We start from the raw sequence: 24,818 nt of genomic DNA, 5'->3' as shown, positions 1-24,818 counted from the left end.
ACACACACACACACACACAGAGATCCTATTCAATGGTTCATTCCCTGAATGCCTTTAACAGTCTGGGCCAATGGCCCAATCCAGGAACCAGGAACTCAATCCAGGTCTCCCATGTGGGTGGAAAGAACCTAGTGACTTGGGACATTATTACTGCTTTCCTAGGTTTGCATTAGCACAAACTTGGAATTAGGAGTGGTGCTGGACATTGAATCCAGGCATTCCAATATGGGACACAAAAGTCCCAATCAGTGTCTTAGTTACTGTGCCAACCACTTGCCCCCAAAGGGATAATTTTGAGTGGTGTGCACAAAGCTTGGGGGTTGTTTGAGGTGGGAAATAAGGACAAGATCAAGGTCAAGGATTATGATCCTATTTATCTAGTTTGAAAGTAGGTGGAGCATGACACTATTTGTTGAAATAGAAAACTTAGGAACAGGAAAGTTTGGAGGAAGGTAAAAACATATTGCTAATATGTTTAGCACATATATAGCACAATTTATTAGCACAACTAATATGTTTAGACATAAAGCAGCTAATAAAAGTGCAGGGAGGTCACCCTGGGTGGAACAATGGTGAATGGCATGGGTGGGATGGAGAATTACAAAAAACTTTTTTTAATTTGAGAGGCTGTTGGGATGGGAGTGGGGCAGAAAGACAGCAAGAGAGACAGACAGAACTCTCATTTGCTAACTCACTCCCTCAATGTCCACAATGGCCAGGGCTGGGCTGGGCTCTGGCCAATTCAATTCTCTTACATGGATGGTGGGATTCAATTACTTGAGTCATTACCACTGCCTCTCAGGGTTTGCATTGGCAGGAAGCTGGAGTCAGGAGCCAGAGCCAGAAGTAGTTCTCAGACTTAGACAGGGGAAACAGGCATCTGAACTGTTGGGTTAAATCCCCCACAATGTTGCTAATTTTCAAGTTTCTATTATACAGGAAAATCTAGATGTTTAACAGACATTTGTGTATTAATGTTTGGACTGCAGGAGATGAAGCTGAGTGGAGTCATCAATCAATCAGGATTTAAAAGCTATTGACGCAGCCAAGATTATGTAGGGAGAATGGGTCAAAAGAGAACAAAAGGCCAAGAATGAAAACCTAAGCAATTTCCAATGTTTCAGAGTCAATAGGAAAGAAGAATTTGCAAATGAGGCTGAAAAAGAACATGGAACAAAAAGGAACACCATTTGTTAAACCCAAGACAATGTTCACATGATGTATTGATGTGTCATTTACTTTTCATAATGACCCTGCAAGCAGGCGTTAGTCTCACATGCATTTTGCCGAAGACTGTAAAGATGTAAGAGACTCAGAAAGGTGAAAAAACTTGGCCAAAGAGTCGTATCTAGAACACAGCAGAGCAGGTGTGAAGGAATTTTAAGCAAACCCTGGTCTAACTGGGTGCTGACCCTTTGCTTAGTAGAAGTGAGTGTGTGTGTGTGTGTGTGTGTGTGCATGCATGTATACATATATATGTACTATCTCTTTATCTCTCGGAGGACATAAAGCAGCTAATAAAAGTGCAGTGAGGTCACCCTGGGTGGGACAATGGCGAATGGCATGGGTGGGATGGAGAATTACAATAACATCACTTTATTCTTTGTATTACTGTAATCAAGAGATTGAATTTTAAAAAATGTGACTGTGACAGTTTTTATTCTCCACCACTTCCCTCTGCATTTTGCCTTGCCTCTGGGCAAGCTGATAGTTAAGATAAAACCCCCAATAACCTGGATGTTCCCCCTTCTGAGAACCCAAAGCTATGCTGCATTTTCTGCCCTCTCACACCATTTTTGGACCTGCTTGGATCCTGCCATGCTCTCCACAGAGCACCTCATTATGTGACTGGCAAAACTCCCTTCATGTGTGTATGTGTCTGAGTGTGTGTGTATGTGTGTGTGTGTGTGTGTGTGTATAGCTTCATCAGTCTTTGCATCCCAATCAAATTCTGGGTATGGGAATTCATTCTGCCTCCAGGACATAACCACACATTTTGGATATTCTAATACAAAAATGTGAACTAACTAAATACAGTTTTAAATGGTAGGGGTAAGAATAATCCAGGTGCCCAAATCTCAAGGTTTCAAGAACTACCTAGACTTTCTCTCCCATTTAATAACCTATTAAAAAGAAAACAAAAACTGAAATAAAATAAAGCTTGTGCTTTTTCTTCTATAACATTTCTGTATCTTCAGGAAACAGGGTGGGAATTATTACATATAATATCAGGAAATTGAAACAAAAGTTCAAAACTCATTTTTGAAACTTTAGTGTTTTTTTTGGGGGGGGAGTAGGGATCTCCATCTCCACAAAAATTGCCTTTGTTCAAATTACTAAAGTACTTTTAAAAATGTTTATTGCTTGTTCTGAGAGTCAGAGGGACTAAAAGAGAGAATGAGACATCTCCAATCTGCTGGTCCACTCCCCAAATGCCCACAATGGTCAGGGCTGGGTCAGGCTGAATCTGAGAGCCAGGTCTCCCATGTGCTTGGCAGGGACTCAACTACTTCAGCCGTCACTTGCTACCTCCCTGGGTAAACATTAGCAGGGAGCTGGAATAGGAAGCAGAACCAGAACTCAAATCCAGGAACTCTAATATGGGATGTATGCATCCTAACCATCGGGCCAAATGCCCATCCTTCAGTGTACTGTAGTTTCTTATCATGGAAGTTTACAATTAAAAAAAAAGCATCTGTATGTTTTTTAACCAAACAAGCAATTCCTGGAGAACAGCAGGGAGATCCTAATATAGATCACTATATTTTACATACTTATCTTCATTGTTCAAACAATTGACTTTTGTTTTATCCTGAGGTAAAAATCTTTATAAATGTCCTCAAATATATTATTTCAGTAATTCCCTCAGACCCCTCCCCTGCCTCACTCCCTACTGTAAAACATAAACTGCAAACCAGTGAGAGGTGAGAAGACTTCTCTTAGGACCAGTAAGAGCAGAGCTGGGCCCTCAGCCTCTGCCTCCTCCCAGTGATGTTTCTTGACCCCACCTCCGGGAGACATGTGGTCATTATTTCCTGATGCCAATGACAGTAATCCAGGACAGTGATACGGGTGAGTCATACTTTCAGCCAAATTAATTCCTTTAGAACAAAATTTCCGTTTTTCCTTCTTCTCCCACTCAGCAACTAATGGCAATTCTGTGACGAGTTACACTTACAAATCACTCTGGAGACTGAGTATCTCACTTCAGTTCTATAGAAGATTCTAGGTCAGTTAATCACATGGGTGCTATTTTTCCACTTTCCTTATTCAACTGCTTAATTGTCTGAGATTCTAACAGGAGAATGCAGCCCCTGCAATGGCATGATTTTCATAAAACTAAGGAAGAGTACTTTAGGCATCAACAGGGCATTAGCAATTATAGCAGCCCCTGACATTTCAGGGAGTGAGAATACAGACCAGCATGAAGGTGTTAGGATAATCTGCCTCACGTAATGTCAGACACCTTTGATGAATTAAATCCATATATCCCAGAATATTGTGAGTCTGAAATGAAATGCAGTACTCAGAACTGTGTGTTTCTCAAGTTCCTATTTAATTATTCATTTTTTTGCAGGAAAGTGTGCAGTCTCATATAGTAAGACTTTTCAAAATGATTGACAGTCAAGTCTAATAGCATTGTAAATCATATTTCTTTTTGCTTCATATGCAATTTTCCTTAAGAAAATATAAAACAGGCCAACAGGAGTTCATATCTAATATTTTATCCTAAGGCTTTTCAAAGATTGATGCTAGTAACTAGGAGAAATGAAAAAAAATTCTTTCATCAAAGTCCTAAGGGCTGGCAGAAGTAAATGCAAGCACAAAAAGCAGAGCTGCTCAGAATAATAAAATCTGCTATATACATAATATATACGTAATAAAATCTGTATATCCAAAAGGTGTGTTCCCAGCACTGCTATCTTCTGAGTCCTAACATTCTCCCTGGCCTCTGCTGCTGTCCCAAGGCACCCAGGGAAATGAAGGGAGAAGGCTAACAGAGGCACACAGTAGAGAAGCCATAGATATAGGGAGCGGGCAGAGTCAGGAGAGAGAAACCCTAGGACAAGTTTCCCTTGAGACTTCAACACTTGAGCCATCACTGCTGCCTCCCTGGATCTGTGTAAGCAGGAAGCTGGAATCAGGAGTCAGATGCAAATAGTGAAACTCAGGTACTCCAGTGTGGCATACGACATTTCAATTGGCATCGGCCAATCATCTAGGCCAATTGCCCACCACCAGATCATGTTGTTTTGAAGTTCATTCATTGAATGCAAACTATGTCCTGGTACTGCTTAGGAATTTGAGACACAGTTCTGAATAAGGCCAAATCCTGATCTCAGGGAGCTGAGAATCCAAGGGGCACCAGATCATCACTGTTTAGAGTGGTGTGTACTGTGACAAGAGAAGGCACAGCAGAGCACATCCAATTTGGAAACGGCATCTAAGCCAAGACTTGGAGAAGTACGAGGCTTCCCAAGGCAAAAAGAGGAGCATAGATGCTTCTACTAGAATGAGAAAGGTATGGCCTTGGTAGAGGGAACAGTTGATGTAAAGTTCCATGAGAACTAACAAGAAGATTTTAAGGACATTAACATGACTGGTGCTTTAAGTACAAGGGAATGCATGAAAGAAAGATGGATAAACAGAGTACAGTGTTGTGCCTCATAAAAATACATAAATATTACCTGTTGATCAAAATTTTTTTAAATATCTGTTTTCGATAGAAATCACAAAATGTTTCCTATGCCAGACAAAAGTTCCTTGGACTTTGTCTTTAGAGCAATGAGCAGTCCCTGAATGGATAGAGACAGGTGGGTAACACGGCCTCATTTGTCTTTTAGGAGGATGGCAATCTGCAGGGTAGGGCATGGTGGGAATGCGCAGCTGTGCTGTGTAGGCTCCCAGCAGAACTGTTCAGGAGGTGTTGTAATTTAATTAAGAGCTGAAGCAGTCTCAGTGGGGATGTTGCTAAGTGCAGGCTTGGGGAAGCTGGTTGGCTCTGGAGCTTTCTCTGGGGCTTCTGCTGAATTCCTGCTTTAAGGTAGGGCCAAGGTGTGAGGTTGGCCTTGGGAGTTTGGGGACTGCACCAACAGATGGGTATGCTCCCTTTCCCTCTCTTCTCTCATAAATAGACTTTTAAAAAGTGACATGATCTAGAGCTGATGATTATCAAAGGTGGGTAATAGACACATAGCATTTTATTAATGCTATTTTCTCTACTTTTGTCAACATAGCTTATCTTTTTTGTGATAAAAGGATTTTTCAATAGATACGGTTTTTAATTTAACAATGCATCTCATCTCTTCTTCAGTTGCAGTAGATGAGAGACTGTGGGATGGAAGCTGCCACAATTGTATGTACAAGCCTCATGGGTAAGAGGTTTGTTAAAATTCATGTTCTGAGTAGGCCTGGCAAATTGTAGTGCTCCGTTTGTCCCCATCGTCCCAGGCCGGATCTCCAAATTTCACACTGCTGGAGCCTGAAAATCAACAAACAAGATGGCAAGGACAAGGGCAGACATTGTTCTGTCCGAAGTGGACAATTTGTGACAGGACTCAGGAAGGCTGCCTGGGCTTTGTAGCTTTTCCAGTGGTTCCCAATGAACTGGGCTTTGTGCAAGCCTCACTGAGGCCATGCAGAGCCCCATGGTTCTCCGGCTTTCTCCCTCTTCTGGCTTGGCTGCCTGGAGAACTTGTTAGCAGTCATTGATTTCTTTGAGTTGGATGCAACTGAATTGTACTGTTCTACTTGGCACTTTGAAAGGATGCTTTTCTTGGGGGAAGTTGGAATTGGCACAGCCCTGAAATTACACATTTTGGGAGCCATTCAGGATTTGTAAGTAACATTAATTTCTTTCAGGGTAAAGGAGACATTCATTTGAAGGAAGATTTTAACAATTTGAAGAGATCAAGAAAAAAATGTAACCTCTCTGATTAAGGTTCATCTACCTGGTGATGATGAAGTTAGGGAAATAATGCATTTCTGTCTACTGCTCCACTGGCCAATCAGTATTGACTACATTCCTATTGTGGCCCACCTGCAGATGGAGATAGCTATGCTAAAACTGTTATGAGGGGAACTGGCGATAAACCAAGCCCCAGGGGCTCTGGGTGCCATGGCAGAGTGTGGTTTGTCCTTTGGAACTCAGGTAGGAGTTTAAATCCCAGAGCCACAATTTCAAGGAGTCCAGAGGTGGGGCCTTTGGGAAGTAATCAGATTTGATGAGATCATTAGGGTGGGGCTCCATGATTAGATCTGGGTGGATTTTTCAGAAAGGAGAGTGATGACACAGATGCACGTGTGCTCCTGCCATGATGCGAAACAGCTGGGAGGTCCTCATCATAGCCTGCATGATGCTGTTTGAACCTTGTACCTTCAGTACTATGAGCCAAAATATACCTCTTTTCTTTATAAAGTAGCCTGACTTGGATATTTTATATAAAATTTTGTTATAATGACAAAAAGCTAATACATAGGGAGTTCCCAGGAGAGCAGCACACAATTAGTAGGAACTTGGACTTATGGATGAAAGCTTTTCTATGTTTTAATTTTTAAAAAAGATTTATTTTATCTATTTTAAGGGCAAAGTGACAGAGACAGGGAGAGAGAAATCTTCCATCCACTGGCTCACTCCCAAAATGCTTGCAATGGCCCATCTGGGCTAGGCTGAAGCCAGAAGCCTGGAACTCCATCTGGGTCTCCCATATGGGTGGCAGGGGTTCCCATACTTGGGACATCATCTGCTCTTTTCCAGGTACATTAGTAGGGAGGTAGATTGGAAACAGGGCAGTTGGGACTCAAACTGGCAATGGGATGCCAGTATCACAAGCAGTGACCTAACCCCCTATGATGCAATGCTGGTTCTGGATGCACGTTTAAACAAAAAATTTAAAGTACCTGATTTTCCTTTTTTTTTTTTTTTTTTAAATCCTTACATCTTTATAGTTAACCAACATTTTAACACTATCACCTTTGACTTTTCCCAAAGCAACCCATGGAAATTGTATATGAGATATTAATGCCTTGATTTTATGATGATAAAACCAAGAGTGAAATCCAATTTAGACCTGAATTCTAAAACTTGTTCTTGCCTTTACATTCTCTTTTTCACTAGGTAGAAGAGGATGTCTTCAAGTAATCAAACTTCATTTAGCGACAACTGAGCCTCAAGTTTAACTAGCATGAAATCCTGCAGTGCTTGAATTCCCACCAGATGTCACCATTCCCCATTCTTTCACTCCTTGCTTTATTAGGAAAGAAGAGCCCATCCAGCTCTTGGACTCTTCATGGTGTTGATTGCATCTGAGCCTGAGGAAGGGCTGTGTGCACCAAGGGAGCAATTGAGTTCTGAATCTTGACTCAGGGACAAAGAATTTGAAAATGCACTGAGCCTTCTGGTCCTTTGATTTCCTAAAGTCCAAATGCATTCGTTTTCCCTCCTTTCCTTTGAGATGCCATCTTATGGATGAGCCCAGTAGGATTATAACCTCGCCTTAGTCAAGGCTACATGGAAAAAGGGGAGGTTTGGAAGTGAAGAGAGAATCCAAAAATGTTGCATCTTCCCTGTAATCAGCAGTGGAAAGCAGTGATATACACAGCTGGGATTTGAACTAGGCTGTAGGGTGGCTTCTGAAGAGGGGCCAGAAAGAAGCCCAAACCTCAGGTCTTTGTCCTGCTCAGATTTTATGGGCCCAAGTTATACTTTTGGGGTTTCATTCCTGTAGATCTAATATGAGCACTCTCTTTAGATTTCCTGACTAGAATCAATATATTTTTTTTTATTATTTTTTGACAGGCAGAGTGGACAGTGAGAGAGAGAGACAGAGAAAGGTCTTCCTTTGCCGTTGGTTCACCCTCCAATGGCCGCCGCGGCCGGCGCGCTGCGGCCGGCGCACCGCGCTGATCCGATGGCAGGAGCCAGGAGCCAGGTGCTTTTCCTGGTCTCCCATGGGGTGCAGGGCCCAAGCACCTAGGCCATCCTCCACTGCACTCCCTGGCCACAGCAGAGAGCTGGCCTGGAAGAGGGGCAACCGGGACAGAATCCGGCGCCCCGACCGGGACTAGAACCCGGTGTGCCGGCGCCGCTAGGCGGAGGATTAGCCTAGTGAGCCGCGGCGCCGGCCCTAGAATCAATATATTAATTCATTTTCATCTAAGTGTCTATGAACTTGACTTTATTATTTTTTTCCTAAAGGGAGAAACCAGGCAAGAATGAGAGGCCTAAGGTATGCCTGGAGGTGTTGGGAAAGGGTGTAAGGTAAGGAATGGGTGACAGAGGTAAGGAGGCAGACTGCTCTTGTTTCCCATTTTCTCCCATTTTGGCCATGGCTAGTAGACCTGATATTTGTGGGACCTTTGTTTGCTTCCTGACCCTTAGACCCTCCTCATCACTATATGTGTATCAAGTGTTGTAAAGAACACACATGAGACAATAATTGGCACCCCATGCACCCACAAATGAATGACTGGTTTTCTTTTGCAAAACTGTAGCTCTTGGAAAGAGGATCCTTACAGACTTTAGTGAATCAATTAGTTGTTAAAAATAGTTTGTAGCTAGTTTTTTTTTATCATATTTCTTTTTTTAACTTTTATTTAGTAAATATAAATTTCCAAAGTACAGTTTATGGATTACAATGGCCTCCCCCCCATAGCTTCCCTCCCACTCGCACCCCTCACATTTCCCGCTCCCTCTCCCATTCCATTCACATCAAGATTCATTTTCAATTATCTTTATATACAGAAGATCGATTTAGTATATATTAAGTAAAGATTTCATCAGTTAGTTTGCAGCAAGTTTTAAAGAAAAGATAAAAATGGAAGGAACAGTTGCTGATGATAAGCTTATTTTTCAACCAAAGTTATTCTGTAACAAGTGTCTGTTTGATTAAATACATGTCCTCCTTGGATGATGCTGATGGTAGTAAAGTTCTCTCTCTAATTGAAAACTCAAAACCGTGCATTTCAGAATGTGGAAAGTTCTGGAAAGTTAGAGATGAAAGTTGTAAATCCTACTTACAGAAGTTCAGGGTAGATTTGTTATAGGGTTCAGAAATGTGGTGTGAAATTGGTACTACCCAGTATTTTGACCATTTCTTTCAAGTAATGTTTTATTCATTTCATTTTAACCATATATTGTTCAAGTATTTTATATAATATCCCGTAATCTATATACTTTGTTGATCATTTGCAGATAAGATATCCATGTGATTGGGTGTCACATGATTCATGCTAGATCAATCTGGCCTGGCCTAAGGGAGCAGAGAAAAAAATTCCCCGGGGGCCGGTGCTATAGAATAGCGGGTAAAGCCACTGCCTGCAGTGCTGACATCTTATACTGGCACCATTTGAGTACTGGCTGCTCCCTACTAATGTGCCTGGGAAGGCAACAGAAGATGGCCCAAGTCCTTGGGCCCCTGTACCCATGTGGGAGACCCAGAAGAAGCTGCAGACTCCTGGCTTCAGATCTGCCCAGCAGCTGCCATTGCAGCCATCTGGAGAGTGAACCAGAGGATGGACGCTCTCTCTCCCTCTCTCTGCAACTCTGTCCTTCAAATAAATAAATAAATCTAAAAACAAAAACAAAAACCTCCCCAGGCCTCTGTGTCCTGCAGAAATTGGTCTGTGACTCTAGATGTAGGTTGACTAGCTTAGGCAGGTTTTGTTGCTACAATGAGATGCTCGAAGCAACTAATTTTATAAAGGGAAAAGGTTGATTGAGTTCACACTTTTGGAGGCTGAAAGACCAAAAGGCCTTTGATTTTTTGATGCAGGTTTTGGCAAGGGCCCCTTGTCAGGTGATGGAGTGTATGTGGAGGGAGGATCACATGACAATCCAGGACACAGAGAGTGGCGGGGCCCAAACTTAGGCATTCCTCTTGTGGCAACTCAAGAGGTTACATGAGATATCTACTTTCTGAGGGCATGCCCTCTAATAACCTAATGACTTGCTACTGAAGGAAGTTTTGTCATCCCCCTGGACCAAGCCTTTAATATACAGGTTTTTGGAGATACCCAAACTAATATTCTATTAGTAAAATCCATCCAAATAGGGTGGGAGAAATGGGATAAAAATGGGATGTGTGGACTTATCTCTCAGATGTGATTATAAAGCTTATGAATGGCAGTTGTAGAAATGCTAGGACTCAAATAAAATCAGCACAGTGTCCTTTGAGTGTCCTGATTACTTTGGGAGTTGTATAAGCTGGCTTAAAGTTGCAGTTGCCCAAAAATATGCTTGACAACTTTAAGATTGTTTCATAAGCCATGGAATGGCTGGAGATGATTCTCTCTCCTGAGTTTTCTTTTCTTTTCTTTATTTTTTTTGACAGGCAGAGTTAGACAGAGAGAGAGAGAGAGAGAGAGAGAGAGAGAGAAAGGGCTTCCTTCCATTGGTTCACACCCCAGATGGCCGCCACGGCCGGCGCGCTGCACCAATCCGAAGCCAGGAGCCAGGTGCTTCCTCCTGGTCTCCCATGGGGTGCAGGGGCCAAGCACTCAGGCCATCCTCCACTGCCTTCCCAGGCCACAGCAGAGAGCTGGCCTGGAAGAGGAGCAACTGGGACAGAATCCGGCGCCCCAACTGGGACTAGAACCCGGGGTGCTGGCGCCGCAGGCGGAGGATTAGCCTAGTGAGCTGTGGCCCCGGCCTTCTCCTTAGTTTTAAAATATACTCTTAAGTGACACAAGCTTAGGCTGAATGGCTTTCATCTGTAGAATATAAATGACTGGTTCCTATAGAACCTATAACAACAAGTTTACTCCCCAGGATTCCCCAGTGGAGTTTATCTACATCTTTTCATTGCAAGAAGGCAGAACTTTAGGGATGGGCATTTGGCCTAGCAGTTAAGATGCCAGTTGGGATTGCCACATCCATATCAGAGTGCCTGGGTTTGAGTTCTGGCTCTGCTCCCAATTCCAGCTTCCTGCTTATATACACCCTGAGAGCAGGTAACAGCTCAAGTAATTGGATATCTGCCACCCAGGTAGAAACCTGGATTGAGTTCCTTAGCCTGGGGCTATTGCAAACCTTTGGAGGATTAAACCAGTGGGAGTTCTCTGTCTCTCAAACTAATAAATAAAAGAAATTTAAAAACAAGGTAAAACTTTAATGTAAATATTCTAAGACATTTATAGTGATTTGTGAAGGCTTAGTGCATGCCGGCTTCAGTTCAACAGGGAAGCCAGCATAATTTTGAGACCTTTGAATAGTGTAAATCAGACTTAGATTTTTTTTCCCTAACCAGTAGTTTATAATTTGGGAGGTATGAAATTTATGAAAAGGAAAATAGACCAACCAGGATTGTTACAATATTTTCTAGACTCCATTTAGCATCTTTTACCATTTTTAAAGATTCCTCTGAAAGGTCAAGATGAACTGTGCTGTCCATTGAATGGTTGCTAGGAGACATATACCAGCAGTCCTCACTGTGGTGTACAAAGAGAATATGGAAAGTTGCATTTATTTATTTATTTGGCATTTAATTTTAAAGGGTAATGTCTAAGCTCCTGTCTGGGATTCTTTAAAAATCATATTGTTATGTTAATTCTGAAAATAAAAGAGTGACTACGCTCATGAGCTCTCATATCCATAATTCAGTTTTAACAATGAACAACATATTGCCAATTCTGTTTCATCTCTTACTCCCCTACTTCTCCCCCACACTGGATTATTTTACAGCAAATCTCAAATCACCTGTCACCATGTTTGAAAACACTTGCACATGCCCCACTTCCTTAGGGACTTTTTCTAAATTGGCATATAAAAATTGTAGAAATTTATGGGGCATCTCTGAGACTTTTTAAAAAGCATAGCCACTGTCCTGTTTAAACGGGCTATTCTTCAGACAGTCCAGAAGGCACCCTGCATGGTTCTCGGGACTCCCTCACAGACAGGTTAAAAAACTGGGGCCACATTAAGACTACTTCAACCAGCTTCAACCAGCTGATCACTGCAGGGCTTCCTCCATCTTCCTTCCCTGGAGTCTCCTCAGTTATTTCTAGAGTCCTGCAGGGTTAATCATGTACTCGTAACCAAGGTATTGCAGCTAACACATGCTACCCCCACTTTCCCCTTCTCTATTTCTCTTTCTTTAGCATTGCCACCTCTGGCACTTTGCAGTACTATCTTGCCATGCCACTGACCTTCTTCTTCTTCTTCTTCTTCTTCTTTTTTTTTTTTGACAGGCAGAGTGGACAGTGAGAAAGAGAGAGACAGAGAGACAGAGAGAAAGGTCTTCCTTTTGCCATTGGTTCACCCTCCAATGGCTGCCATGGCCGGCGCACTGTGGCCGGTGCACCGCGCTGATCTGAAGGCAGGAGCCAGGTGCTTATCCTGGTCTCCCATGGGGTGCAGGGCCCAAGCACTTGGGCCATACTCCATTGCCTTCCCTGGCCACAGCAGAGAGATGGCCTGGAAGAGGGGCAACCGGGACAGAATCCGGTGCCCCAACTGGGACTAGAACCCGGTGTGCCGGCACCGCTAGGTGGAGGATTAGCCTAGTGAGCCATGGCGCTGGTGCCACTGACCTTTTTCAAGACAATGTATATCTGAAAAGTACAGATAGACATTCTTTATATATATATGTGTGTGTGTGTGTGTGTGTGTGTGTGTATGTATATGTACATGCATATGTATATATATGTATGCACACATATCTTTAAGAAGATACACATGCACATGTATGCACAACAGTACCTTAAAAAGTTTGTGGAAACATGGAATTAAAAGATAAGTTTGCGGGGCCAGTGCTGTGGTGTAGCTGTTAAAGCTGCTGCCTGCAGTTCCAGCGTATCAATATGGGTGCCAGTTGGAATCCCAGCTGTTTCACTTCCGATCCAGCTCTCTGCTATGGCCTGGGGAAGCAGTGGAAGATGGCCCAAGTCCTTGGGCCCCTGCATCCGCATGGGAGACTCAGAAGAAGCTCCTGGTTCCTGGCTTCAGATCAGCACAGCTCCGCCTGTTGTGGCCATTTGGGGAACCAGTGGATGGGAGATCTCTAGCCCCACCTGTCTCTCTTTAACTCTGCCTTTCAAATAAATCAATAAATCTTTTTTTAAAAAGATAAGTTTGCTTTGGTGCAAAAATCTTAAAATCCATGCATAATTTTTTCATAATAAGCATTTTTTTTTTACTATTTTTTTTTGACAGGCAGAGTTAGACAGTGAGAGAGAGAGAGAGAGAGAGGGAGAAAGGTCTTCCTTTACCATTGGTTGGTTCACCCTCCAATGGCAGCCATGGCTGGCGCATTGCGCTGATCCGAAGCCAGGAGCCAGGTGCTTCTCCTGGTCTCCCATGTGGGTGCAGGGCCCAAAGACTTGGGCCATCCTCCACTGCACTCCCAGGCCACAGCAGAGAGCTGGACTGGAAGAGGAGAACTGGGACAGAATCGGCACCCCGACTGGGACTAGAACCCCAGGGTGCCGTTGCCACAGGCGGAGGATTAGCCTATTGAGCCATGGTGCCGGCCTCATTATAAGCATTTTCCACAAATATTTTGAACACCTCTTGTGTGTATATGTCTGTATATACTTTCCTGATGTATAAAAGACATTTTAAATTTTATTATTATATTTTTGGTAGGCATCTGGGTTTTCTATTTACTACTACTCTTTCTCTCTTTTTTAAACAATTCACTTATTTGATAGGAAGAGTTACAGAGGAAGAAGGAGAGGCAGAGAGAGATGTTCCATCTACTGGTTCACTCTCCAAATGGCCACAATAGCTAGAGCTGGGCTGGGATGAAGCCAATAGCCTGAAATTACATCCAGGGATCCCTTGTTGGTGGCAGGGTTTCAAGTACTTTGGCCATCTTCTGCTACTCTCCCAGGCACATTAGCAAGGAGCTGGATTGGAAGTGGAGCAACTGGGACTTGAACCAGCACCTATATGGGATGCTGGTATCACAAGTGGTATCTTAACATGCTATGCCACGACACGGGGTCCTATTTCCCATTTTTCCTGCTACTAGCAGGTTTTTTCACAATCAGATGCTATTGCTTTATTGGTGGAGGGGTTTTCCATTTTCCTGGTCAAGGTCCTAACTATAATTTTGATCTAAATTTATAAGTGTCCTGATTAGAGCTGAGCGGATAGTGTGATGGAGACTGTAAACACTCAATAGAACATTGAATTTCTCTATTTTTCCCAGCCTCTTCTGCAATAAGATTGGCCGTGGGCCTGATGCTTGTCAAAAATGTGAATTTGAATGTAAGCTATGAGTTCAGCCTCCCTGTAATATCTTAAGTGTTTGTTACTACAGCCTAACCTATCCTGCCAGACTGATAGAGACAGGTTGAGTTGAGATACCATGTTGATCCATTTTCTACTGCTACTACAGAATACCATAGACTAAGTGCTTGTAGAGAAAAGAAATTTACTTGGCTCATGATTCTGGAGGCTGGGTAGTCCAACGGTATGGCTCCAGTGTTGGGCAGACTGCATTACATCATGGTAAAAGGTGAGAGGTCAAGAGTGAGCCCGCAAGAGAGGGCAGGAGTGAGAACAGACCCCTTTTAGAACAACCCTCTCTTGCACCAGCTAACACACTCCCACAACAGGATGCTAATTCAATCTTGTGTTCATGACCCAGTCTGTTCTCAGTAGGCTGCACCTCCCAGAACTTCAGCATTGGGAAACCAGCCTGCAACACAAGGATTTTGGGAGACTCACCCAAACCAGAACAGCTACCACCACTGACACTATAATATCTATTTTTGGGTCTGGTGTTTGAATCAGTCAATTTAAAATATTTTTGTTTGTTATTGATGCAAACATCTATCTTAAATTTTGCGAGATTTTGAAGGCTTCCTTTTCCCATTGTCTTTAAAATGGATCACATTTTCATATACTACTCCAATGGGCATTAGCTGGTATCTTAGATGTTTCATCAAGTTAAGGGATTGTCTAAATTAGGCGTGTAAGGGGAAGTCTCAGGGATAATGACAACTTCTATGGTAAGCTGAAAGGCTATTAGACTTTACTTTTCTTCATTTTGTTTTGTTCTTTTAAAATTCATTTTTTATTGAAAATAATAATTGTGTATATTTGTGGGATACAGATGATGCTTTGATATATGAGCACACTGCAGAAAGATTAAATCAAGCTAGTTAACATTCACAACTTCATCTATTTACACTTTTTTTTTTGGTGTATGTGTATTGAGAACATTTAAAATCTACCCTTAGGCCTGGATCTCATATTGAATACTTGAGTTTCAGTTCTAGTTCTTCTCCTAGTTTCAGCTTCCTGCTGCTATGCACCCTGGGAGGCACCTTGCCACCTACATGAGAGGCCTAGATTGAGTTCCAAGCTCCTAATTTCAGTGTGGTCCAATGTCGCTCCCCCTCTTCGTGGAGGAACGACGCAGGACCCTGCATTGTTCTTTCGTCTGCTCGGCCCTTCCCGGGTTTGCTGCTGGTTCTTCCCGGGTTGGCTACTATCCCTTCCACCTCCGTGGAAGGGCAGTTCCCCCTGCCACTTTCCCCACTTCCGCGGGGAGCGGCACACCGCCAGCCGCTCTCTCGGGGGCTGCTCAGGTGTTCCTTCAGATGTTCCTGGTGCATGTTGTCTCTCTCCTCCTTTATAGTCCTCTTCCACCAATCCCAACTCTGCTACCCACACGCCGAGTACGCTGCTCTCCTCCAATCAGGAGCAGATCCTGCTGTTTATTGGTTGAACTGGAGGCAGCTGTGTAGAAGCTGTTTCCTCCTCTCCCAGCGCCATATTGTGGGAGAGCAGTTGCATAGAATAAGTCTTAATTCCAGTAACAGTCTAGTCCGAGTTGCTCCCCACAGTCCAATTATGGCTGTTTTGGGCATTTGGGGAATGGACCAGTGAGTGAGAGTTTTGTTTGTATTCCTATGTCTGTCTTGTCTGTTTCTCTGCCTTTCTCATATAAATAAATAAAAATTAAAACATCTACTTGTACAGCAATTTGCAATTTGCATTGTTATCAACTATGGCTACCATGCTATACAATGGGTCACTAAAACATACTCCTCTTGTTAAACGAAATAGATCTCTTTGATCAACATCATCTCCACCCTATCCCTCACCCTAGTTTTATTCTTAATGTCATACAGATTGCCTTAGGTTCTGGGAGCTGGAGACTGAGCTGTCTTCCCTTTTCCAAAGACTACACCCACGGTCTTCTTTATAGATCCCATCAAAGGAAAACAATGTAAGGATGGCTCACTGAGAATGCAAGGTCTTTTGCTTTATTTGGAAAGACCCCACAGCAGGTGCTGGAGGATTGCCAATGAACACACATGTGCTCACTATGGTGGAGAGAATCGGGAAGGAAGTTCAAACAAGCCTTCTCTTAAACAACAGCTTTGTGAACATCTCAAGTATTAAACTCACTACTATGTAAATCTTCTCAGAGGGCCTTCAGATGGATGAGAAACAACTTCATTCTTCTCAGTGAACTTTCAGATTCACAAATGGAGGCAGCATAGCAGATTTTTGTCTTCTAACTATATTTTGTTAAAGTATTGGATACCAGAAGCATAGTTACTTTCTTAGTAAGATGTTTTTCTTCTTTCCTCTGTCTTTTTCATCACACAAAGCTCCATTGTCTTTGTAGCTGCCCTTAGGGGTCTTGAAACTTATTTTTCTCTGTTCAGTGTATAAAGTCTCATAATAACAGCTTTGATCATCTGCTCAAGGGATTGCACATCTGGAATGGTGGCGCACTTGGAACCCACATTCTTAGAAAGATATTGATGTTGGAATGAGCTGAAAATTTGTGGAAACCAACTCTAAACTCTGAATATGTTTACTATGATAAAAGAACGCACACACTTCTGCACAAATGAGTATGTATATTGAGAAATGACAGATTGACTTCTCAACATCATGAGTGTAATGCTTTTTCTTTCTCATGTTTGTTTTCTGGAAGAGGGATGGCCTAGAGTATACCCTACCTCCAGGTTGCACTCCCTGCCCTGAAAGGAAGCAAAAATCCTGATGGAGAAAAAATAATCTGATGAAGACAGATACATGTGTGTGTGTGTGTGTGTGTGTGTGTGCACCTCCACATGTGTTTATTTTATAATTGAAGTATTTGGGGTGGCATGTTTAGAGAAAGAAGATGCATTTAGAAGGCTGGCTTTAAATCCATTAAATCAACCCACTTTCTAAATCAATTTCAGAAGATATTAAATTAGTGTTGAAACCAGCCCAGAAACGTTGGTTCAAATCCCTTCTCAACTGACTTCACATTTGTAACCACTGGGATTTCCAAACTTGTTTTCTTATCTGTAAAACAGGTCTGATGGCATCTGTGCTACTGACTTAATAAAGTTGGTTTAGAATGCAAATGAAAGGAACAACCAGAAGAACCACAACAGTGTGTTGATGTCATCCATCTAATCTGTCTTTGGAGGGTTATTTTTTGTAAATTTTTCATTTTGAAATAATCTGAGATAACACAGGATGTTGCAAAAAAATGTACAGGGTGGTCTCATGTGCTCTTCACTCAGTTTCCCCCAATGCAGACCATAAGCTAGAGCACAACATCAAAACAGGAAATTGACATTGGTACTCAGAGAACTTATTCAGATTTCACAAGGATCCCATGCATTTGTGTGTGTGTAGATTTATGCTATTTTATCACAAGTATAGATCTATGTACCACCTCTGCAATCAAGATACAGACCTGTTCCACCACTGAAAGGCTCCTTCTAAAGTACACCTCTTGGTAGCTGCATGTGCCACCCTTCCTTCCTCCTAATCTTTGGCAACAACTAAACTGTTCATCTCTATAGTTTGATCACAAGAAGGGTATATAAATGGAAGCATATAATATATGACCTTTTTGGATTGGCTTTTCTCCAAGCAGTGCCATGCCCTTTGTCCAAATTGTTTTGTTTATTAACAGTAGATTCATTTAAGTTGGTTCCTAGTATTCCATGATGTGGATGTACCACAGGGTGTTTAACCATTCATCCCTTGAAAGGCTTTTGGGTTGTTTCTAGTTTTTGGCTATTATGAATAAAGCTTCTGTAGATGTTGGATGGGTTTGTATGAATGTAAGCTTTCATTTCTCTGGGCCATATGTTACTTTTATAAGAAACTGCCACATTATTTTCCAGACTGGCTGTACCATTTTACATACCTTCCAATAATGTAGGAATGATTCAGTTTCTCCACATCACAGCCAGAACTTTGTTTGTCACTATTTTAGCCATTTTTATAACTACTTTTTCTATTTTGGCCATTCCACTAGGTGTGCAGTAATATTTCTCTGTGACTTTAATTTGCATTTCCCCAATGGCTAATGATATCGACTATCTTTTCATCTGTTCATGACTTTTGCCCATGTTCTAGTTGGATTTTTTGACGTTTCACTTTTTTCAAAGATTTATTTATTTGAAAGTCAGAGCTACACACAGAGAGGAGAGGCAGAGAGAGAGAGAGAGAGAGAGAGAGAGAGAGAGAGAGAAAGAAAGAGAAAGAAAGATCTTCCATCTGCTGGTTCACTCGCCAGATTGCTGCAATGGCCGGAGCTGTGCTGATCAGAAGCCAGGAGTTTCCTCCGGGTCTCCCACGTGGGTGCAGGGGCTTAAAGACTTGGATCATCTTTTACTGCTTTCTCAGGCCATAGCAGAGAACTGAATCGGAAGTGGAGCAGCCAGGTCTCGAACTGGCACCCATATGGGATGCCAGCACTTCAGGCCAGGGCGTTAACCTGCTGTGCCACAGCACCGGCCCCCAAATATTTATTTATTTGAAAGAGTTACAGAGAGAGGGTTCTTTCATCTGTGGGTTCACTCCCCAAGTGGCCACAACAGCCAGGGCACCACATGGTTCATCCGAGTCTCCCGTATGAGTGGCAGGTGCCCAAACACTTGGGCCATCTTCTGCTGCCTTTCCCAGGCCATTAGCAGGGAGCTGGATTGGAAGTGGTGCAGCTTGTACTCAAACTGGTGCTGATGTGGAACACCAGTGAGGTAAGTGGCTGCTTCACCTGCAATGCCATGATGCCAGCCTCCTAATGTCTTACTTTTGAGTTTTGAGAGCTCTTCATGTATTCTAGATTCAAGGCCTTTGGCAGATACAGAGTTTGCAAATGTTGTCATGCAGTCTGGCTTGTCTTTCATCCTTCTAATAGGGTCTTTGGAAGAGCAATAGTTTTAAAATTCTGATGAGGTCCAATTTATCAATTTTTCCTTTTATGAATCATGCTTTTGATGTCTGAGTACTCTTTGCCTTACCTTAGGTCACAGAGATTTTCTTCCATATTTTCCCTAAAAGTTTTGTAGTTGGACATTTAAGTCCATGCTCCATTTTGGGCTAACTTTCGTATAAGGTATGAGGCTGAGTTTTCATTGCTGGCCCCTGGGCATGTAGACACATTTTAACCCATGTTTCTCCTTTCTCCTTTGTACTTCTCTACATTCTGTTTTTTTTTTAAAGATTTGTTTATTTTATTTGAATGTCAGAGTTATAGAAATAGAGGGAGAGACAGAGAGAGTGATCGAGTGAACTAGAGAGATGTTCCATCTGCCAGTTCACTCCTCAAATGGCTGCAACTACTGGAGCTGGGCCAGTCTGAAGGCAGGAGCTTCTTCCAGGTCTCCCAGGTGGTTGCAGAGGCCCAGGAACTTGGGGCATCCTTTGTTGCTTTCCCAGGCACGTTAGCAGGAAGCTGGATCAGAGATAGAACAGCCAGATATCAAACGGGCACCCATATGGGATGCTGGCACTGCAGGTTGCAGCTTTACTGGCTATGTCATGGCACCGACCCATTCTCTACATTCTTAGATTTTCACATGTAACTTAAATTTCACTCTTCTTACTATAGTAGGTCTTTTCCAGTTGTTTTACCCTTTTCCAGTCACACTCCATCCCTAAATTCTTACTGCCTTACTTGAAAGAATGTAATTACATGAATCATCCCAATAATATGCTGATATGTCCATCTTTCTCAACATATTTCAAGTCTATACACAGGAGGGAGCACATCTTTCTCTTTCTCATTTGCTGCAGCATCTAGCCCAAGGCTTGCTGGTAGGAAGAATTCAGTGGTTTTTGTAGAGTCAAGCAACTTGAGTACTGCCATCCTTGCATTTGCCAGAAGAGAGACATTTTCCCCCCTGTATTCTGATGCAATCTAAAAGGTTTTATAAAAAGAAAAAACTGGCCGGCGCCGCTGCTCACTTGGCTAATCCTCTGCCTGCGGCGCCTGCACTCTGGGTTCTAGTCCCGGTTGGGGCGCCGGATTCTGTCCCAGTTGCTCCTCTTCCAGTCCAGCTCTCTGCTGTGGCCTGGGAAGGCAGCGGAGGATGGCCCAAGTGCTTGGGCCCCGCACCTGCATGGGAGACCAGGAGGAAGCACCTGGCTCCTGGCTTCGGATCGGTGCTGCCTGCTGGCCGTAATGGCCATTTGGAGGGTGAACCAATGGAAGGAAGACCTTTCTCTCTGATTCTCCCTCTCACTGTCTAACTCTGTCAATAAAATAAAATAAAAGAAAAAGAAAAAACTGAGGGAACGGAGCAGTAGTATCCACTGGATCGCTCTCTGCTGTTGTCAGCTACTGCTGTCTAAGCTGGAATCTATTTGCTTGGGTTAATGAGGTCAGGCCAGCAGCATAGACTTCCCATGGGCAGAATGCACAGTCTATTCCAGGGGCTACAACAACATTCAGAACTGATTCTTGAATATATTTCTATATCCTTTGTCTGTGGTTCTGCTTAAAGCATACCCTCATCAGACAGTTAGAACTTTGTAATCTAAGTGTGTGTGTGTGTGTGTGTGTGTGTGTATGTATACAGCTGGCCCTCTGTATCCATTGATATGGTACTTGGGGATGCAACAAATTGTGGATGGAACATATTCACAAAAAATTGCATCTGTAACTGAATATATAGAGACATTTTAATTGTCATTATTTCCTAAATAATATAGTATAACAATTACTTACATAGAATTTACATTGTATTAGGTATTATAAGTAAGCTAGAGATGCTTTAAAACATACTAGTGAGTGTTCATAGGATATATGCAAATATTGCATCATTTTACAGGAGGGATTTGAGCACTGGCAGATTTTGGTATCTACAAGGGTCCTGGAACAAGTCACCCACAGATATTGAAGGATAACTATACAGACACATAAAACAATGTATGTATTAGCTCCCTACTAACGTGCCTGGGAAAGCAACAAAGGACGGCTCAAGTGCCTGGGCCTCTGCAACCACCTGGGAGACCTGGAAGAAGCCTCTGGCTCCTGCCTTCACTAAAAATATATATACACACAACATATGTGGTTTTATATAGTTGTGTGTTCACAGCAAGATCTATGTTATGCTCTTTCCTTAGAGAAGCCTCCAAATTCTACCTTTCAGAAATATCTTCTGCATGAGTTGTCTATTTATTTATTTATTTATTTATTTATTTTGGCAAGAATCTTTTTTTGAAGGTTTTTATTTAATGAATGCAAATTTTCATATGTACAGCTTTCAGAGATTATAATGTTTCTTTCCCCCATCCTTGCCTTCCCACCTGCACTCCCATCCCACCTTCCACTCCCTCTCCCGTTCTATTTTCCATTAAGATTTGTTTTTAATTGACTTTATATACAGAAGACCAACTCTTTACTAAGGAGAGATTTCAACTCTTTTCACACACACAGACACACAAAGTATAAAGTACAGTTTGAAGACAAGTGTTACCATTAATTCTCATAGTATAACTCATTAAGGACAGAGGTCCACCATGGGGAGCAAGTGCACAGTGACTCCTGTTGTCTATTTAACAACTGACACTCTTATTTATGAAGTCAGTAATTACTCGAGGCTCTTGACATGAGCTGCCAAGGCTATGGAAGCCTTTTGAGTTCACAAACTCTGTCGTTTTTCTTTTTCTTTTCTTTTCTTTTCTTTTCTTTTCTTTTCTTTTCTTTTCTTTTTTCATTTGACAGAATTAGTGAGACAGAGAGATAGAGAGAAAGGTCTTCCTTCCATTTGTTCACCCCCCAAATGGCTGCACACTTGGTTGATCCTCCGCCTGTGGCACCGGCATCCCATATGGGCGCTGGTTCTAGTCCTGGTTGCTCCTCTTCCAGTACAGCTCTCTGCTGTGGCCCAGGAGGGCAGTGGAGGATGGCCCAAGTGCTTGGGCACCTGGACCCGCATGGGAGACCAAGAAGAGGCACCTGGCTCCTGCCTTCGGATCAGCGCAGTGCGCCGGCTGTAGTGGCCATTTGGATGCCGGCGCTGCAGGCAGAGGATTAACCTAGTGAGCCACGGCACCGTTTGCACAGGGCCATGTGCAAAGTGGAAGTTCTCTCCTCCCTTCAGAGAAAAGTACCTCATTCTTTGATGGTCCCTTCTTTCCCCTGGGGTCTCACTCACAAAGATCCTTCATGCAGAACTGATTTTTGCCACTATGTCTTGGCTTTCCATGCCTGAAATGCTCTCATGGTGTTTTTAATCAGGCCTTAGGAGCTGATTCTGAGGTCAGAGAGCTGCTTAGGGTGTTTGTCATTCTATGAGTCTGCTGTGTGGAAAGCTTCCAATGTTGGAATTTTCTCTCCTTTGTAATTCTATCTATGGTTATTACCAGGCACTTGGACTTATTTATATGATCCCTTTGACTTATGGTCCTATGTATATGATGAATACCATACTTAATATGATCACTTTATCACATAAGATGGGATGAGTGCCACCCAACTAAATAGGATTTTGAGTCCCCTGATGAGTTGCCTACTTTTAGATACCCATTAATGAAAGATTCCTGGCCAGTACATCCATTTTATTATAGTTTCCTAAAGACCTAGTGTCTAGGTGATGATAGGGGTGTATGAAAATTCATGTGTTATATGTCTGAAAATTCAAATGCAAAGTCATTACATTTCTACAGAAAATATCTCCTAATGACTTTTTAAATTTTTCTTCTGTTTGTTCTGATTGGCTGAAGTAACTTCAGGGGAAAGGGCAGCTATAAACAGAGAATGCAACAGAGTCTGCAGATAAATAATGGTTGTTATTATCAGGATATAAGCATAACACAGAGACAGATGACTCTTTTAGAGTTCAAGTATTTGGACAGGTGTGCTGTAGTGTGATCTTGCAGCATTTAGTTCTGATTTCAGCTTGCTATTTGTGAGACATTAACATGTATTCACTCCCTCCACACCAAATAACCTTTTAAGAGACTGTTCTATTAATAGTTAAGAGGATTTACAGACTTACAATGGACTTTCTGCAAGGATACCACACAGGAGATCTGTCATTATTTTTGGAAAATAAAATAACTTCATGGTAGAAATTTAAATATGAGCACTTCAAAAAATTCATAGAAAATAGAATCAAAGATAAATTCACTTTGGTATGAGCATTTTTTGTAATTCATTGATTTTTTTCATAATGCATATTTGTCATGAACTTTTTCTCATATGCATGGATTTCAAACATTTTTACACCAAAATAAACTCATCTTTTAATACTATTTCCATGAATTTTTAGAACTGTTATATTTAAGGAAGTTCACCTTAGGAAACTATGAATATAGAACACTAATTCTTAGCTCTGTAAGTTTCTTCCTACATTCTTGCATTTGTTGATGAATTTTTTTTCTCTAGTGATTTTCTTAGGAAGCAGCCTATCACTTTTCTTTCTTTACTCTATGGGCTATTATATTGGAGAAAAAATCTGAGGAGTAATATCAACAGCCACAAAATGTATATTCCTATTTTCTGCTTCTTAAAACATCATCTCCTAAAATAAGCAAGCAAGAAATAAATCAGCATTTGTTTTGCTGAGGGAAACAGTTGAGGCTGGAGAAACTGTACAAGTCAGTCATTACCACACAAGCTCGACTTTTTCCTTAGAGTTTGTTGGAAAACGTTTTAGATAAATCTTCAGTGAGATAAAGTGAGTGACAACGCTAGAGCTGACTTGTGGTTTTATACTTTCTGTGGATTTACCCTCCCCCTTGTCAAGAAAGTGTTGGAGATGGTGGGGATTGTCTTACCTGGACGTCAGGCAGAGCTTGCAGGACCCCTTCATTTTCTGTGGTTTGGTGAATATTGGCATTATATCGCTCAGTCCTAAACAAGGGCTGAAATTGTGTCCATATAGTTGGCCTGGGGAAGGGCTTCTGGAGGCACTCTTGGTTGTCTTGGGTAAGCCTTGGCATGTTCTTACGACAGAGGCCTCACGTGAATCCTGCTGCCTGGTTTTTGCTCAGGACCTTCTCTGCTTCTCTTCATCTGGCTTGTGCTGGGTCCTCTCAGAGTCTGCCTGGAGCCTCCCTGGAAAGTCACATGGATCAAAGCCCAAGGATTATCTGTTCTGTGGGTCAGTGGCCCTTAGTGTTCTATTCCAGGTAGAGCCGCTTATTGTGAATGCCTAAGTGTGTTATGACTGCCCTCTATAGGTAGGAACTAATTCAAATACAACCCTAAACCAAAATGGAAAGGATTCAAGTGATACACGGTCTAGTACATGATGATAGATTACATAGCAAAAATTGCTTGGCAAACATTCTGTGTTAATAGTTTGTGACAGGTAATCGTACCTGACAATCTTGGGCTGTGCAAGTGACAGCAGATTGTCAATCTAATTTCTCCAGAGTTCTTAAAAGATCACTTTAGTGATAGCATCAAAACTTAAGCTTAAAGGTTATTACACTTTTTATTGACATCATGTGGAACTAGTTATATTGGTTTTCTTAGAGGTTGCTAGACACCCAATGATTAAGACAAGAATTGGCTTGTATTACCATACTTCATATTTATAAACTACTTTATAAATAGGAAGTTATCAAACAGATGTTAAAAAGTAGAATATAATACCTTAACCTCAAG

At 42.1% G+C, this 24,818-nt stretch overlaps 1 protein-coding gene across 2 annotated transcripts in view; it reads right to left on the bottom strand.

The window, feature by feature from the left end:
* RGS20 (regulator of G protein signaling 20) overlaps positions 1-24,261 on the bottom strand; it is a 125,506-nt gene extending 101,245 nt beyond the window's left edge. The window contains exon 1 of one of the 2 annotated variants that reach the window (XM_070076607.1): positions 23,984-24,261. In XM_070076607.1, the coding sequence (XP_069932708.1) occupies positions 23,984-24,148 (165 nt within the window). In that variant the 5' untranslated portion in view covers positions 24,149-24,261. The remainder of the gene's footprint in view (positions 1-23,983) is intronic. The other variant, XM_070076608.1, reaches the window with a different exon arrangement.
* Positions 24,262-24,818: the final 557 nt, after the last annotated feature.

The sequence above is a fragment of the Oryctolagus cuniculus genome, chromosome 6, assembly GCF_964237555.1.
Source record: "Oryctolagus cuniculus chromosome 6, mOryCun1.1, whole genome shotgun sequence".
Classification (NCBI taxonomy): Eukaryota; Metazoa; Chordata; class Mammalia; order Lagomorpha; family Leporidae; genus Oryctolagus; species Oryctolagus cuniculus.
This window is presented reverse-complemented; position numbering and strand designations above follow the sequence as displayed.